At 36.7% G+C, this 17,560-nt stretch overlaps 1 protein-coding gene across 18 annotated transcripts in view; it reads left to right on the forward strand.

Moving 5' to 3' along the window:
- The window catches only part of RASAL2 (RAS protein activator like 2), a 366,259-nt gene that overhangs the window by 297,533 nt on the left and 51,166 nt on the right, over positions 1-17,560 (forward strand). For all 18 annotated transcript variants that reach the window (XM_070591621.1, XM_070591624.1, XM_070591622.1 and 15 more), the window contains one exon: positions 8,133-8,242. In XM_070591621.1, coding sequence (XP_070447722.1) covers positions 8,133-8,242 — 110 coding nt within the window. The remainder of the gene's footprint in view (positions 1-8,132; positions 8,243-17,560) is intronic.

Genomic DNA, 17,560 nt, shown 5'->3' on the forward strand with positions numbered 1-17,560 from the left:
TTAAATTTGCAAAAACAAAAAACAAAAGCCCCCACTAGGGAAGAAATTACCTACATTGAAACTGCTTGTTAACCATAACGCGCTCTACAGCTGTTACAGCTGTTTGTTGTTTCATTATTATTCTTGTTACCTAGAGTTTCCCTTCCTGTTTGGACTTCCAATAACTGGAAGATAAACTAACTAAGTAGAATATGGTGACTGGAAAGTGGAGTTTAACATTTCAGATGCTCTTCCTTTTCCTTTTTCCTTGTTCATTTTCTACAGTTAGATTTTAGTCAACACTTTCTGAACATCTACAAGTTCCTAAGTTATATTAAGAGAGCAAGGAAGGGAATAATTTCTCAGGTACTGACAGTCCATAATATGAACTGCTAAAATATGCAAACTACATAGAAGTTAATTTACTAATTAAACGAAAACTTTAAAGCAAGAATGAAAACAGTTCTCACCTGGGTTCTTTCTAGTTGACCAGGGGGCATTTTCTTAGTATGAGTCATATAACATTTTAAGGAACTGCTATTAAAATTACTTAATCACCTAGAATTGCTTAATCCCTCGTGTGTCACCGACGTGAAAGTCTCAAACAGGATTAAAGCAGGGTTCTGTTGCACATCACTGTGTTTTGTGTGAAGGTGATGACATGTTTCTCTGCCTCCACTTCTCCATGTCTTGAGGGAACGGCAGCAGCACTAGGACACTGGCAAGTCAGTGTCTCTTATTGCCACTGGTGAGGCATCTGAGAGTGGTTGCGTAGCAGCGGTTTTATTTCAGTTACCAATCATGCCCTGATAGCCAAGTTCAGTCTTTGGGGGTTACTCCAATTTGCAGGTCGTGAACAACTTTTATTGTTATCTTAACATTTACCAAGCTCCAGAGAAAGGCAGCATTTGGTTTTTCTTTCACTGGCAGTTGCTAATTTTAAGCCTTATTTTGACAGAAAATAGTGAGTACCAACAAATTAAAGTATGTCATTTTAGTTGTATCAATTTCTGTGGCACTGTAGTTGTTTAAAATGATAAGCCTTTTACTATCTTTAAGAATTGTAGATGGTAGCAACGGCATTTCAAAGGAGAATCGGATGAAGTAGGATTTGGAAAGTTTTATTAGTATTCTTTCAGATTAGGTTGGTATCACAAAGATGAAATCAGTTTGTTTGCAGTCTTTTCCTTTGTTTCCATTTATGCTGTTGTGTTTTTAGAATATGCTTATAGGAGCATCGTTTACTCCATAGATATCATAAATTCATGTGAAATAGAAGCATTTAGTTCTTGGCATCCAGCTATTTTTAAATTTTATATTTGATCTTTTTCTCTTAGTAACCACAGAATCAGTTAGATATAAAAGTAATTTCAATAGGGTTTCAATTTTACTTTAGTTTAATTATATATATAGGAGGTGTAGGGGCAAATTTTTCTAAGTCAGATGTCACACTAGTGGTTTTTTTCTTTGTTTTCTTTTCTCCCTCATATTTTCGAATTGGCATATTGTGTTTCTGCCCCTTTGTGTTATATAATTCTATAATAAGGTATGTGTAGAAATTAAATATAGTACACATGGGGAAATACATTATATCATAGTGCCTAGAGTGTTTGAAGAGGCGTTAGAATGTGGACAATTAGTATAGTGTAGTGGTTTGAAAGCGAGGATTCCAGAGTCAGGCTGCCTGGACTTGAATTTCTACTCTGCCACTTAGCAGTTGTGTGACCTGAGAATAGTCAGATATCTTCTCTGTATCTTGGCTGTTGGTATGTGATCTACTGTTGATGAAGAAATGAACTGTTCATATATTGCACATTCTTGCTCAATACCGCATTAAGTCAGTGCACATTTCTATTTTTGTAGCTAAAAGTATTTCTCTCAGAAAAGCTAATGCTTGCTTATTTATGACTGTTTTGAATGGTCTTGTCTCTCATTGTTGATTTCCTTAGAAATCAGAGTAAAAGGTGAGGTCCTTACAATGGCCTACAGGATCTGCACGCTCCCACCACCCACCCCACTACAGGGACCAGCACCACCCTTCACCTCTCTGACCTCATTTCCCACAACCCTTCCCCTTGCTTTCTCCACTCCAGCCATATTGAGTTCTTGGCTCTTTCCTGAACTTACGAGGCATGATTTACCTTAAAGCCTTTGCCCAGCCTGTTCCTGTTGCCTGCTTTTCCCTTCTGATATCTGCAGGCTAACTCACCTCTTTCAATCTTTACTCAGTGTAATCTTCCTCCGTAAGGCCTACCATGACCGATTTCTATTGCTAACTCTCTTTACACAGCTGTATTTTTCTATCGTGCTTGTCTTTTACTAATTGGTTATGTTCTTTGTTCATTGTCTGTCTCTTTCCCTAGTATATAAGCTTAATGAAGGCAAAGATTTTTGTTTTGTTCACTGATACATCTCAAGGGCCTCAAGTATCTGTCAAATAATAGATGTTCAATAAATATATGAATAAATGAAACTTTTTAACTTCTAGCAATATACTGGATTTAAATCCTCATCTATTAACTGTATTACCTGAAGCAAGTTACTAAACATCTACTTCGTGGAGTTGTTGCATGTGTTAAGTGGTATTACATATTGGAAAGCACCTGGCCAGTGCATGATAACCAGGAAGGCTTCAGTAAAGTCATTCAGTCAGCAAAGGTTTATTAAGCACTTATAATGTACCACATATCACTGTAGGCACTGGCATATGTCACTCAACAAAACAGCCCCAAATCCCTGCTGTTGTGGAACTTATTTCTAGTTTCCTTCCCTTCCTTTGTTGTGGTAGTTTCTAGGAGGAAAAATCAGTAGTCTCTTATCCCAGATTCATATTCAATTAATACTTATAGGTACCTGTTTTCCATTATTTTAAAAATACTTTTGTATTCAGTTATCTTAAGTTTTGGAATGGCACGAGGTGAGGATTTTTTTAATGCTCATTTTACAGATGAGAAATCTGAAAACTTGGAAGTTGTGACTTGTCCAAGGTCATTCAACTAGGAGAAACTGGAGCCAGGATTTGAAACCACACTTTCTGATTCAGAGTTCCCTGCTCTTTCCATGATGGCACTTGTAGCAAACACACCATGATGGCTTTTGTTCATTTTACTGCCTGTTTTATTTCAGTTCTACAAACGTTTATTGAGGCCCTACAAAATGCCCTGCCCTGGCAATGCAAAGATTGTTTAGTCCCTGTCCTGAGGAGTTCAGAGTGTAGTAGAGAAGACTGTTGACGCATAAGTGGGCATGCAGTGTGCTAAATGTCAGGCTGGCTGTATTTATAGATACTTAGAAGCACAGAGGAGGAGCACCTAATCTAGGGCAAGGTCAGGACATGTCAAGAAAGACACCCTAGAAGAGATCATGCCTGAGCTATGTCTGAAAGGACGACTTGGCCAGGAAAAAAGGAGGGAATATGAGCAATTTCAGAGAGGCATGGTGAATGTAGAGAATTGTAGGCTTTTAGAGTTCCTGGAGTATAAAGCATGCAGCAGAGAATGGTCAGAGATCAGGCTGGAGTGGTTAGTAGCTACCAGATGATACCGTATCCTAACAGGCAGAACTCTTACCAGGACCACTCTTTTAGGTACCTTGGGTCAATTATCCACCCCTAGTCCAGTCAGCTACAGCCAGGGCAGAAGAACTACATGGTACAAAGCATAGTGACTTGTATGTAAGGAATTGCTCAGAAAAGGGCAGTGGGAAAGTGGGCATGCCATACACTCTGAGGTTTCCCAGAGTGGGTAGTGTTGCTGGAAGGCTCAGTGCTTGGTTGTTCCAGGACAGAGGCATAGTAGAAGCCAAGCTGAGCTTGGAGATAGTGAATATTTAGTGGCATCAGTCTATTCAGCTATGTGGTCTTCCTGAACAGTCAGGTCATGGGAGCAAATTTAAACATTGATCTCATTTTGGTTTGGGATAGCTGATCATTAAGAGAATGGATGTTCTTGGTGATTCAATAGCTTCTGATGATTGGCCAGGAGTCCAGGTTGGATAGGGAAGAAAACAAGGACAGGGAGAAAGTGGGGTGGTCAAGAGACTGGAGGTTTCTGTGAGGTTGAAGAGCCAGATATATTGGAAGAAAGAGATATATGGTCAGGAAGAAAAGTCAGAAAGAAGAATATTCCTGCTTAAGATGTCTGAGGTGGAGGATCTCTGAATGATGATAAGATTTAGGATGTGGCTCTAGGAATGGGTAGCTGAAGATGAGGATAAGGGTTATTGGAGTCAAAGAATTGTGAAACTAGGATATTAGATGGATCATTACCTGGTTAGTTACTAGTATGGTGTTAGGAGTTAAGAGACTGAGGAATACATCAAGCTAGGGGCTAATGTCCTTAGTGAATAAAGGAAAGTGAAAGAGATTAATGCATGAGAACAGCAAAGAGTGATACAGGATGTTAAATGAAGATGGTGTGAACCTCGAAGAATATGCTTTACTCCAAACTATTATTTTATGGAATAGTGATATGGAAGCAGCCATGGTAAGCTAGGAAAATCCCAGCACCTCTTCCTGGGCACCACTGAATATTGCGTAGGGGAGAATGAAAAACCTCTACCAAATAGGGTTCTAAACTAAACAATATTTCAGGTGAAAACCATGTTTCAGTTATATCAAGGAAATGAAAATAGAATTTTGTAGTAGATTCTATTACCTCTGTAAAATATCACTGACCACTCTCGGCAGTCTTAAATTTCCCTTATCTATATTCCTAAAACAACCATAATTTCATGTATATATTTATCAGATATTTGCTGAACACTTACTAAGTTTTAGATACTGTGGTAGATTTTAGGACAGATATAGCATTATACCTTCCCTCAAAAATTTAAGGGCCATTGAGATCAATAATTATACATTAATACCTGGACAAACCACCCTTCCAGCCTTATTTTTACGACTCTTAATCATATGCCAGCCAGACTAAATCTTCTTAATGTATATCCTCTGTGTTCTTGCCTCCATGCCATTTCTCATGCTGTGCTCCATACAATAACCTTGGCTCCTCAACATTCCTAAACCTGAATCCTGTCTGCCCCGTGGGACCTGGCATGTTCTACTTCTTCTGTAGAACTCCCCCTTGTTTCTCCAGATGATGTCACCTCCTTTTTCTTTGAATTCCTGAAATTATTTCCTATGTACCTTTCTAAAATTATACCATATTTCATCAATTCTAAGATGCTTATTTTTCACATTTTAATGTCTCTGTAGATTACTCTTTTAAGATATGCTGTTTGTCATCAACCAGTAGTTGTTCAAAGAGTAGTTGAGAAGAATGAAGAAGCATTAAGAATATCTTAACCGGGTTATTTTGCATATATATTTTTTATGTATACACTATGTGATATATGACAAAACCTGCCTAAATAAGTCTTTAAAAAACTTCTTTAATACAAAATAACAATTCTAAGTGATGAAGCATTGGGTTATAGTTTAATTGGCAGCTTTTTTCTTAGCATATGTAAAATAATGGTGTGACTTACAACCAGTGGTGTGCTAGATTCAAAGAAATATGACAGTTAACTTTTATTTTGTGATTAAATATGCTAGGAATTAGTAACATTTATCTTCTAAATTGTGTCATATGTATTTATATTTAGTTTCCAAATCCAATCTTAAACTACAAGCTCCTTGAAGGCAGAATTTATGCTATCTCTGATTCCCTTACAACACCTGGTACAATGCCTTATAACAAATGGACATAAAATAAGTATTTGTTAAATCCATGGATTAAAATATGAAATATGAAATAATAAGTACCACAAAAAGGTAGAGTACTATATGAGTGAACATCTGCTAGTACATTCTTAGTTACTGCTTAACTGTGTTTTTGCTAGAAATATGTATATATATGGTATTTGGTCAGGTCCTTGGCTGGATCTCAACTTAAGCCAGTGGTTTTTGAACCAACCATAAATGATTCTAATAGAATTCTGTAAACGTAGGTCTGGTTTGCCGACCACATTTATGAGCAAATGTGGTGACTCATCTTGACTGAATCATAGAAAGTAGTAAATAAATCCTTTGCGTTAGGGAAGAAATGATAGTGACTTTCCCTAATGATACTAAGATTGTGCAGGAGACCAGGCAAATGCCTGTCTCTAAGAAACATGGTACTTTTAAAAATAGCCTTGTTTTCTTCCTTCCAATCAATCTTTATATACCTATAATAAAAAATAGCCTAGGGAATAAAAAACACCCTAGGGAATTACATCTATGTGATATTTTCTAGGAGTTTTTACCCTTATTCTTTGGGCTACAAGAACAACAAGAAATAACATAAGCATTTTTCTTGAGTCAGGTAAATATTTCTACTTCTGATTCAAATAAGTTTGTTTCCATTTTTCTCTAATGGAAGGAACAATGCCTATGTGTTCACAAAACACTTGGTGTGAAAAAGCACTATGGTAGTCCACACTACTGCTCACCAAGCATTTCCAGTTCTCTTTCTGGATACATGATAGGACTGTACATCCTTTCCCCATTGAAGTTAGGTATGATCATGTGACTTTTTTGTCCAGTGAAATGAGACCAGAAGTGACCTGAAGCTTTAAGAGCTAATACTTAATTTGTCACATTTCCTTTATCTTGCTGCAGCAACTATAGAAGCACAAAGGTGGAGCCTCCCTTAACCTAAGTCCCTGAGTGAGGACAGCATAGAGCTGGGCCCCCATCTCCTTAGTTGACCTGCTCATAGACATGCAGTGTGTTTTACTCCACTAAGATTGTGGGGTTGTTAGATAAGCATGACCTAGCTTATCCTGAATAATATAGTCTTCACCGCAAAACAGTGGGCTTTGGTGATAACTAAAAGAATGGAAAAGATTTGATGTGCTGATGTTGGCTTGGTATTTTTTTCTTTTTTATGGAAATATTTATTGTACACACCTCTTCTATAAGATGATACTCATCTCAGAGTGATTAGAAAGTCATTTTCCATGTGTCAAAATATTTTTCTTTGAATTACAAACTTTTCTCAAGACATTTTGATATATTTGTAATATGTCCTCACACCTGCCAGCAATATCATTGTTTCTTGAAAGCAGTGACCATCATCATTCATTCTTGCGTTTATTCTTTTATTCAACAAACTTTTATTGATGCTTATTATTTCCCCGGTACTAAGACTAGGAATATGTTCAAGGAACTCCAGATAGTTTGGTAGAAGTGGCAGGAGGCAAGCAGAGGCCAAAATCCATAAAGAACTGTGTTCTGGGCCAGCCAGGTGGCACAACGGTTAAGTGCACACGTTTGGCTTCTTCGTGGCCTGGAGTTCGCCGGTTTAGATCCCGGGTGCAGACATGGCACCGCTTGGCAAAAGCCATGCTGTGGTAGGCATCCCACATATAAAGTAGAGGAAGATGGGCATGGATGTTAGCTCAGGGCCAGTCTCCCTCAGCAAAAAAAGAGAAGAATTGGCAGTAGTTAGCTCAGGCCTAATCTTCCTTAAAAAAAAAAAAAAAAGAACTGTGTTCTTCTGAAGTCTAAATGTTTCGGTGGTTTCATAAATGATCCCCATTTCATTTAAAAATAGTCTAGCTACATTTAAAACTTAACTTTACCATGGGTGATATAGGTCAAATTTTAACACTTTTGAGACTTACCAACACATTACCTTGTAATGATTACTTAATCCTTTTTTTTTGCAGATCTTAGAATAAAGCTTTTTCTCTTCTCACTATCTGTATGTTCTTTAAAATTCCTCCAATGCACCAAGTACCTTCTTTCCTCAGGGCATTTCCACATGCTATTCTCTTTTCCTGTTTTCCCTTAATTTACTTCAGGAAATCACTGGGTGCTGTTTCTATTGAAACTTATATTTTTCTATGTTATATTGTTGTATTTTTTTAAATCTATTATTAAAGTTAGAGGTTTTTAAACCATAGCTAGTATAGAAACTAAGAAATGAGAAATTAAGCACTATTAAAAAATTTAATTATCCCAATTATCATAGAAGAAAACAATTTTTCATCACATTACTGGGTGGTTTCAAGCAACCATTATTTACAAATTAAAGAATTAAAAGCTGAGTTCTGTTTCTAGCCCTCGTTATAAAGATCGGAGTATCTTTTGCACAGGTGGTGCAGGAGAGTGAGGAGACAGCAAGTGCCCCTTGGTTCTTTCTCCCATCACCTTCTGCATTTCCTTCTAGGGATTCTTCAGCAAGCGCCTGAAAGGCTCCATCAAGAGGACCAAAAGCCAGTCAAAGCTTGACAGAAACACGAGCTTTCGGCTTCCATCCCTCCGTAATACAGATGACAGGTAGGAATTTAACTTGCATGAGACAGAGAAATCAGTTTTACAGTGGGTTTTGATAAGGCATTTTGATCTCTAATTTTGCATCAATGGCAATTGGAAAGATCTAATACAAAGGTTACTTTTTGTCTTACTCATATTGAGGCAAGGTACAAAATGTTGGTTCAAATACCCAACCAGTTTTAAGAATGTTATAATACTGGGGAGTGTGTGAATACAGAAGAACTAATTTAAGAATTAGTTGTGTTGTTTCTATAGAATCAAGTGCTAGTGGTCAGAGGTCTATCTTTCTTTTGTAGAATGACTATAAAGGATGATGATGATGATAGCTAACATTTTTTGAGCACTGTTCTAGATGCTTTATATAAATTATCTTGTATAATCTTTATAATAACCCTATGAGACAAATATTTTTATTTTATAGATGAAGAATCTGAGGCACAGAGAGGTTAAGTAATCTTGCCCAAGGTCACACAGCTTAGTAAGTAGCAAAAATGGATCTGAACTTGGGTAATTTGGCTCCAGAATCCATGTTTTTCACTGCTACATTGTTCTTTGTGTACAGCATATGGAATTGGTCTTATTGGTTTGCCATCACATCTAGAAGACACGTATGAAAAGGAAGCCTGGATTTCAATAATTAGGACTGCCAGCTTGAGTAAATCTCAAATGCATAGCTCACTAAGGATAACGATCTTCTAAAATTGTTGAATGTGTGCTAGGACACATTTTTAATACTTCATGTCTTCATAATGTTCCAAATTTAGGAAATGATACTTGTATCTTGACATATCACCAATATTTATTGAATGCTTACTATGTGCCAAGCATTTTTAATGTAGTCTCTCATGTAATACAATCCTAGATACTATTATTACCCTCATTTTACAGACGAGGAACTAAGGCAGAAGAGACTGAGAAACATGCCCAAGGGCACACAGCTAGTAAGTAGTAGAGCTTGAATTTGAACTCATGTCTGCCTTTCATCTTTGATACTCTGGTTTATAGTTGGGTTTTTTTTCTTTTAGTAAGAAGTTATCTTATAACAAACAGAAATATAGATTATAATTTCTGTAATGGCAGATTATAGATTTATAAATTTGCCAGACAGAGAATTACTTTCCTTTTTTCTAGATGAAATAATTTGTCCCCCATACTGAGTTAATGAGAGACTACTGCTTTATCAGGTCTTTTTACCCCTGATCCACATTAGAGGACTCTGTGAAATTTGCAAGTCTGTCCAATTTGCAGTGTAACTGTATTGTTAATTACCTCTTTTATACCTCTGTTTTAAGGTAATCATAAAAAAACTGATTTTTTTCATCTCATGTCTTTTCCTTAGAGTCCTGTTATTCTACAACTTTCATCATTGTAAGAATTCAAAACAGCATTTTATAAATAAATGTCAGTAAAATGCAATGACAAGTTTTTTCAGAATGTTGGTTCTTAAGAAGAAGGATGTTGTGCAGCAACTAAAGCTCAGTTCAGTAACCCAGTTCAGTAACCCCCAATATCCCAATTAATAACCAGTTTCTTAAACTCTGCAGCATCAGGTGTAAACTTGGGAGACAAGGAGATATTTTTTATAGTGTACTTTATTATTTAAACTTACACTAAATATCACTTTTTAAGTTTCAGACAAAGTGCTCAATCCTTTTCGGTTTTGCTTTAGGTAGCCTAAGGGAATTCTTAGGTTGAATTAGCAAGAGATTGTATTCTCCTAGAGTCTCTCCTATCGCTATGATGTAGCTAGTGCATTTTAGCCTCTGCAGTGCAGTCCTGTCCCTTTTCACTTTGCCCATCTCTCCATATAAATAACCTTATTAACAGTTTGTATATTTTCATACCTCTTTAAAAATTTTTCGTATAAGTGAGATCATATTATACATATTACTTTGTAACTTACTTTTTAGTATAAATAATTTGGACAACTTTATTCATCAGTACACGTAAATCTACATCACTCTTTAACAGATACCTTCTTAGTATGCTACAGTTTTCTCTAACATACATACTTTGCTTCTCTGTTGATGGTTATTTAGATTGTTTCCCCTTTGTCAGCATGAAATAGAGATGTAATGAACGTTTTTGAACGTGTACCTTTCTGTCCCTATGTGATTGGGTCAGATTTCTGAAGTAGAACTGTTAGCTGCAGAGCATGCACATTTGATCAAATAGTCCTTCAAAAAAGCTGTACTAATTCCATGCCCACCAACAGATTAAGATTACTTTTATCCTTCAAACAACTGTTTACATGTTATCAATATAGTGGATGAGTAGTAGTAATAAACACATGTATGGTATTTACTAAGTGCCAGCACTGTTCTAAGCAGTTTATGTGAAGTAACTCATTTAATCATCACAACTCTGTGAGGTAGTTACTATCATAACCTCATTTTGAAGATGAGAAAACTGAGACACAGAGACTTTAGTCAGTTGTGCAGCTTAGCAAATGGCAGAGAGCTGTGGTTCAAATCCAAGAAGTCTGGCTCTAGAATCTACATTCTTAACCTTTCTGCTATATCCCGTCTCAAAAAAAGGCAGAATAGGGAGCATTTTGTTGTTTTAATTTCTGTTTCCCTAATGCTTAGTAAGCTGAACATCTTTCCACATGTTTTCTTCTATGACTTGCCTATAAATTCCTTGGCCCATTTTTCCATTGAGCTTTTTGTCCTCTTTCTTATGATTTGGAGTAGTGCTTTATTATGACTAGGGGTTATACGCCACTTTTAGGCTTGTTGCTAAAATTTTCTCCCTGTCTGTTTCTTGTGTTTTAAAATCACGTCTCTAAATTATATAGAAGTTTTAGATTTTCATTTGGTCCAATGAGTCAATCTTTTTCTTTATAGCTTGCCTGGCCAATTTTGTCCAGAACACTGAACTCAAGAAGCCAGAGATCTATTTCTCAGGAAATTTCTCATTATGATGCTGTGCAAATCACTTTATCTCTCTCTTCCTCAAGAGGAGGAGATATTCTGTTTGGAAGTATCTAGAGGATAATGAAGTAGTGATCATGATATTTTGAATTCTTCAAGGTTTTTGATAGCCACAAATTTTATCTGCACTCACAACATTTTAAAAAGATAAAATTTTTCTGTTGAAGTCTGAGTTACTACTTTAAGATGCCAGAGAAATAGTTTTAAATGAGTTAATTTCATCTAAAGCAGATTTACTACATATGATCAGTAAGCTTTTCTGTGCAAAATACCATAGAGTACTTTAGCATGCAGATTTGATTGATCCAAAAGACTCTAATGGCTCCAGATTTGACTAGCCAATGATCTGCAAGTCATAAACTCTGCTATATGGCCCTGATGAAATTTGCTAGCATTGTTGCTTTTTGGCTCAATTTATAATGATCCTTAAACTCAGAATTTCCTTTGGGAAATTGTGGGACATAGCCATAAGAAATGAAATTTTGCCGAATAATTAATATTTCTAAAAATCAAATTTCTTGATTTACAGTAACATGTCTAATGTGCAACAGTCATGTACAGACTAGAAAGCCATGTGCTACAACAGAATATAGAGAACTAAAGACACAGCCCCCAACCTCAAGGAGTTCAGTGAAAGAAGTAAATGTCCAGGAGGAAATGGTAGAGGTGAGGTGACATTACCTCTTGTTGGGTAGATCAGCAAAGACCTTAGAGGACAGTGGCCTATGAGTTGAACCCTAAAGAACAGGTATAATTTGAACTTAGACACCGGGAGAGAGCTTTCCTCAGAATGGAAATAGTGAACAAAAGCAGAGAGAGGACATTATGAAGCCTGAAGAGAAATGCTGACTAGTTCATGGTATGTACGGGGGTGAGATAGGAAATAAGATTGGAAAGGTAAAGTTCCAGGTTTTAAATTATTAGGTAAAAACCTTTCTGCTTTTTTTTTTTTTTTTAGAGTTCATGGTTTCTTTAGTTTTTTATTTTGATTTAAAATTTACGTACAGTATAATAACACAAATCTTCATTTGCTGAATTTTGATGAATGCATACAGCTGTATAACAGACCTCTATGAAAATATGACTCCAACAAGTTTCCTTGTTCTCCTTTCCAGTCAGTCCATACCCCACCTCTCCACAGGAATTATCCTAATTTTTTTCCACCAACGACTAGTTTTGTCTGTTCTTTTTTTCAAAGATTGTCACCTGAGCTAACAACTGTTGCCAGTCGTTGTCTTTTTTTTTTCCTGCTTTTTTTTTTCTCCCCAAGTCCCCCCAGTACCTAGTCATATCTTCTAGTTGTGGGTCCTTCTAGTTGTGGCATGTGGGACGCTGCCTCAACATGGCCTAATGAGTGGCGCCATGTCCACACCAGGATGCCCATTTTGTTCAGAGTTTTTATCATAAATGGCTGTTGGATCTTGTCAAATTCCTTCTCTGCATCTATTGAGATGATCATGTGGTTTTTACTCCTCAGTTTGTTGATGTGGTGTATCACGTTGATTGATTTGCGGATGTTGAACCATCCCTGTGTCCCTGGTATGAATCCCACCTGATCCTGTTGTATGATTCTTTTGATGAATTGCTGAATTCTGGTTGCCAAAATTTTGTTTAGAATTTTTGCATCTGTGTTCATCAGTGATATTGGCCTGTAGTTCTCTTTTTTCGTGGTGTCCTTGTCAGGTTTTGGTATCAGCGTGATGTTGGCCTCATAGAATGTGTTAGGAAGTGTTCCATCTTCTCTAATTTTTTGGAATAGCTTGAAAAGGATAGGTATTAAATCCTCTCTGAAAGTTTGGTAGAATTCCCCAGGAAAGCCATCTGGTCCTGGGGTTTTATTCTTTGGGATGTTTTTGATTGCTGTTTCAATCTCTTTCCTTGTGATTGGTCTGTTCAAATTGTCTGCCTCTTCTTGAGTGAGCTTTGGGAGATTGTAGGAGTCCAAGAATTTATCCATTTCCTCTAGGTTATCCATTCTGTTGGCATATAGTTTTTTTGTAGTATTCTCTTATAATCTGTTGTATTTCTGCAGAGTCTGTTGTTATTTCTGATTTTGTTTATTTGAGCTTTCTCCCTTTTTTTCTTTGTAAGTCTGGCTAGTGGTTTGTCAATTTTATTTATCTTCTCAAAAAACCAGCTCTTTGTCTCATTGATCCTTTCTACTGCCTTTTTCGTTTCAATAGTATTTATTTCTGCTCTGATTTTTATTATTTCTCTCCTTCTGCTCACTTTGGGCTTCATTTGTTCTTTTTCCTCTAGTTCAGTTAGGTGTGCTTTAAGGTTGCTTATTTGGGATTTTTCTTGTTTGTTAAGATGTGCCTGTATTGCGATGAATTTTCCTCTTAATACAGCTTTTGCTGTATCCCATATGAGTTGGTATGGCATGCTATCATTTTCATTTGTTTCCAGGTATTTTTTTATTTCTTCTCTAATTTCTTCAATGATCCATTGCTTGTTCAGTAGTGTGTTGTTTAGTCTCCACATCTTTGTGCCTTTCTCAGCTTTTTTCTTGTAATTAATTTCTAGCCTTATAGCACTATGATCTTTCTGCTTTTTTTTGTCTTAAAAATTACTCAGTATAAGAAACAGAAATATGAACTCCATCTTTGATGAAACTAGGAGAAATCTGAATGATAGATTACTTAAAATTAGAGGAAGATCAGCTGTAGTTGCCTGCAGAAGGAAATTGTGGAAAGATCCATCACTTAGGATTCAGATCAGCTCCTAATTAACAGGTACTCAAAATAATAATGGCTTAAACAAAGTAAATTATTTTTTCCTTATGTAAAAGAAGTGTGATGGTGGGCAGTCAAGGGTTAAGGGGCCAGGGCTCTGTGTAGGCTTTTTCCTTTGCCATCCTTAGCATCTTCAAGGATCTCTTTGTGAACACAATGTAGTTACTGAAGTTCTAGCCATAGCATCCGTGTTTCCGGCACCAGAAAAGAGGGGCCCATAAAAGGACAACTGTCTTCCAGCTAAGTTATCTCCCTTTAAAGCAATTTCCCTGAAACCGCATCTGGTGACTTCTGTTCATGTATCATTGCCACCTTCATCTGCAAGAGAGACTGGGAAATGTCATGCCTGGGTACATTGTTGCCCCTAATAATACAAGAGTTTGTTATTAAGAAAGGAGGATGGGATGGACATTAGGAGGACAGCTAGCAGTCTCTGACATAAGAAGGAGGTTGATTTACCCACCCACCCTCAGAACTCTGGAAAGGTTCAGCTCCCACCCTGCTCTAGAAGGCCAGCAATCAGGCTTACATTTATCAGATAGCCAATTTGAGAAACTGAACCAACCCACATAAAAAGACCTACAGATACCGACATTTCTGTTCCCCCATTATAATCCCAGCTGGTAATTCCACTCCTAAGTATATCTAAGAGAAATGAAACATATGTCCCCACAAAAACTTGTACATGAATGTTCATAGCAACATTATTCATAATAGCCAAAAAGTGTTAATGACCCAAATGTCCCTTAACTGATGAATGGATGTACACAACATGATATATTCGTACAATGCAATATTATTTACACATAAAAAGGAATGAAGTACTGATACATGCTACAACATGGATAAACCTTGAAAACTTTATGCTGAGTGAAAGAAGCCAATCACAAAAGAGAATAAATTGTGTGATCTATTTACATCAAGTGTCCAGAAGAGGCAAATCTATAGAGACAGTAGATTAATGGTTGCGAGAGGCTGGGGATATAGGATGGGGAGGTGATGCATGCAGAATGACTGCTGGTGAACATGAGGTTTCTTTTCGGACTGATGAAAATGTTCTGAGCTTAGATTGTGGTGATAATTGCACAACTCTGAATATGTTGAAAACTGTACACTTTAAATGGGTAGATTTTATGGTATGTGAATTATATCTCAATAAAGATGTTAAATTATTTTTTAAAAAACAGCTGGCCAGGAAGTACTCTTCAGTGAAGCTCATCAGTCTATAAGCTCCAATCCGGCCCACAAAGCTTCCATTGAGCCTTTTTAGTGTTTTACTCTTAAATATAAGCAGATAGCCAAGAATCTCCTCATATTTGAGGAAAGTCTCCAACATGAAAGAGAGAAAAACAAGTAAATAGGAGAGAGAAAAAAGAACGCAGAAGAAATCCAGAGACAATGCATAGAGGCAAAAACAGCTTCAAAGCATAATGAATATTTTCAAGAGATAAGATTGTGCATCTTTGAAACAATAACAAGGTGTTATAAGAAAAGGAACATCAAGGAAACAAGAAAGGAAAGCTTGGAAATTAAAAATATAAAAGCTAAAGTCAAGTTGCTCTCCCAGAAAGTAGAACAGAAAATGAGAAAATCAATCCAGAAGATTCTAGTAAAAGAGAACATAGAAAAACTTTGGAGAGGAAATTGTCAAAGAAATAATACAAGAAAGTTTCCTCAAATGGAAAAACATAAATGTCCAGATGGGAAAGGCCACCAAAGTTCCAACAGAGCAAATTAACAAAGACAAAGGACCCCCAGCCACATACACATCAATTCACATCATCATGAGATATAACACTGAGGCTTAAAAAAAATCTTAAAAGCTTCTGGAAAGAAAAAAATGGGTTACGTACAAAGGAAGAGTGGGATGATTGCATTGGAATTCTCAATAGAAATATGGAAAACCAGAAGTCAGTGGAGCAATGTCTTCAAAATGCTGAGTGGAAATTATTTTCGACCCAATATTCCATACACAAGGCGGTCCTAGAATGTCAGACTGAGGAGTTTGGATTTTATTGTGTAAGCAATGGAGTGCCTTTAAACATTTTTGAGTGAGGAAATGACCTAATCAGAATTGTGCTGTATATAGATTAATTCAGCAATGAAATTTCAAATGACTTAGTTTGCAGAGACTAAGTGTGGAAGACCAGTTAGCAAAAACCTATTGTAAGAAATAATGAAGGCTCTAAGGAGAGTAGTGGCAGTCGGAATGAAGAGGCAGACAAGATAGGAGAAACGTTTTAGAGGCAAAATCAGTAGGATGTCACAAAGTCATCATTGTTCCAAAGCCATCTAATGGGATAAAAGCCAGTAAAGTGATTTCCTAGAATCAACATTGGCAGCATTTTTGTGTTAAAGACATGTCATAGTGGGAGGATGTTGGGACAGGAGAAGACTCTGATGTTTATGCCTTTCATTCAAATGTACTTTGAAAAGTTTGAAAAAACTAGGAAATGCTGGAAAACAGCGTTCGTACTACATTGTCAGGCATTCCAGGATTCGAATGCCTGTCAGGTTGCCAACCCTGCTCTGGAAGTGCTACTTAAATTCACCAGTCTTGAGGTAAAGAGAAGCACCTGGAGTAGAATTTCCCACCTCCTTCAAACGTCCTTCAAACGAAAACCTTCACAGTAATGTCCTCAATTCTGAGGCTCACTGACAAAGCACGGCTTTAAAATAGTCTGCTTGTTCTTTGTCAGGAAAAGTAAGTGTGGTGTTCATTTGTAGGGGGAATTTTGAAGCAATATACTCAACTTCTTGAGTTTCTCTTCATTAGAACTAATTTTTTAATGTTTTATTTTTGATTGATATACTCACGAGAAGTTGTAAAAATAGTACTTTAAAGTCTTGCAAACCCTTCCCCCAGTAGGGATATCTTCTAACTGTAGTATACTATCAAAACCAGGTAATTGACATTGGTACAGTACTATTAACTGGTCTGCTATTAACTGGAAGAGACTTTTGCAGTTTTTATTCAGTTTTCACCAACTTTATATGCACCATTTGTGTGTTTATAGTTCTGTGCAATTTAATCCTCTGTATAGATTTGTGTAACCACCACCGCAATCAAGATACAGAATTGTTCCATTACTAGAAAAGAACTCCCTCTGCTGCCCCTTTATAGTCATACCCACCTCCCCACACCCATCCTTGTCCCCAGCAACCACTAATTTGTTTTCCATCTCTATACTTTTGTTATTTTAAGAATGCTATGTAAATGGAATCATAGAGTATGTAACCATTTAAGATTGGCTTTTTTCACTAAATAGAATGCCCTTGAAATCCATCCAAGTTGTTGCGTCTAGCAATAGTTTATTCCTTTTTGCTGCTGAGTAGTATTCCATTGTATGGATGTACCAGACTTTGTTAAACCATTTACCCACTGAAGAACATTTGGGTGGTTTCTGGTTTTAGCTGTTATGAGTAAAGTTGCTGTAAACAGTTGTGTACATGCAAGTTTTCACTTCTCTAGGGTCAGTGCACAAGAACGCAATTGCTGGATTGTATGGTAAGTATATGTTTAGGTTTATAAGAAACTGCCAAACTATTTTCCAGGGTAGCTGTGCCATTTTACATTCCCACCAGAAAACGTTTACAGGTTTTATTAACGTGTATCCCAAGAGATTTTCACCTATGTTTTCTTCCAGAAGTTT

This window comes from Equus przewalskii, chromosome 23 (assembly GCF_037783145.1).
Source record: "Equus przewalskii isolate Varuska chromosome 23, EquPr2, whole genome shotgun sequence".
NCBI lineage: Eukaryota > Metazoa > Chordata > Mammalia > Perissodactyla > Equidae > Equus > Equus przewalskii.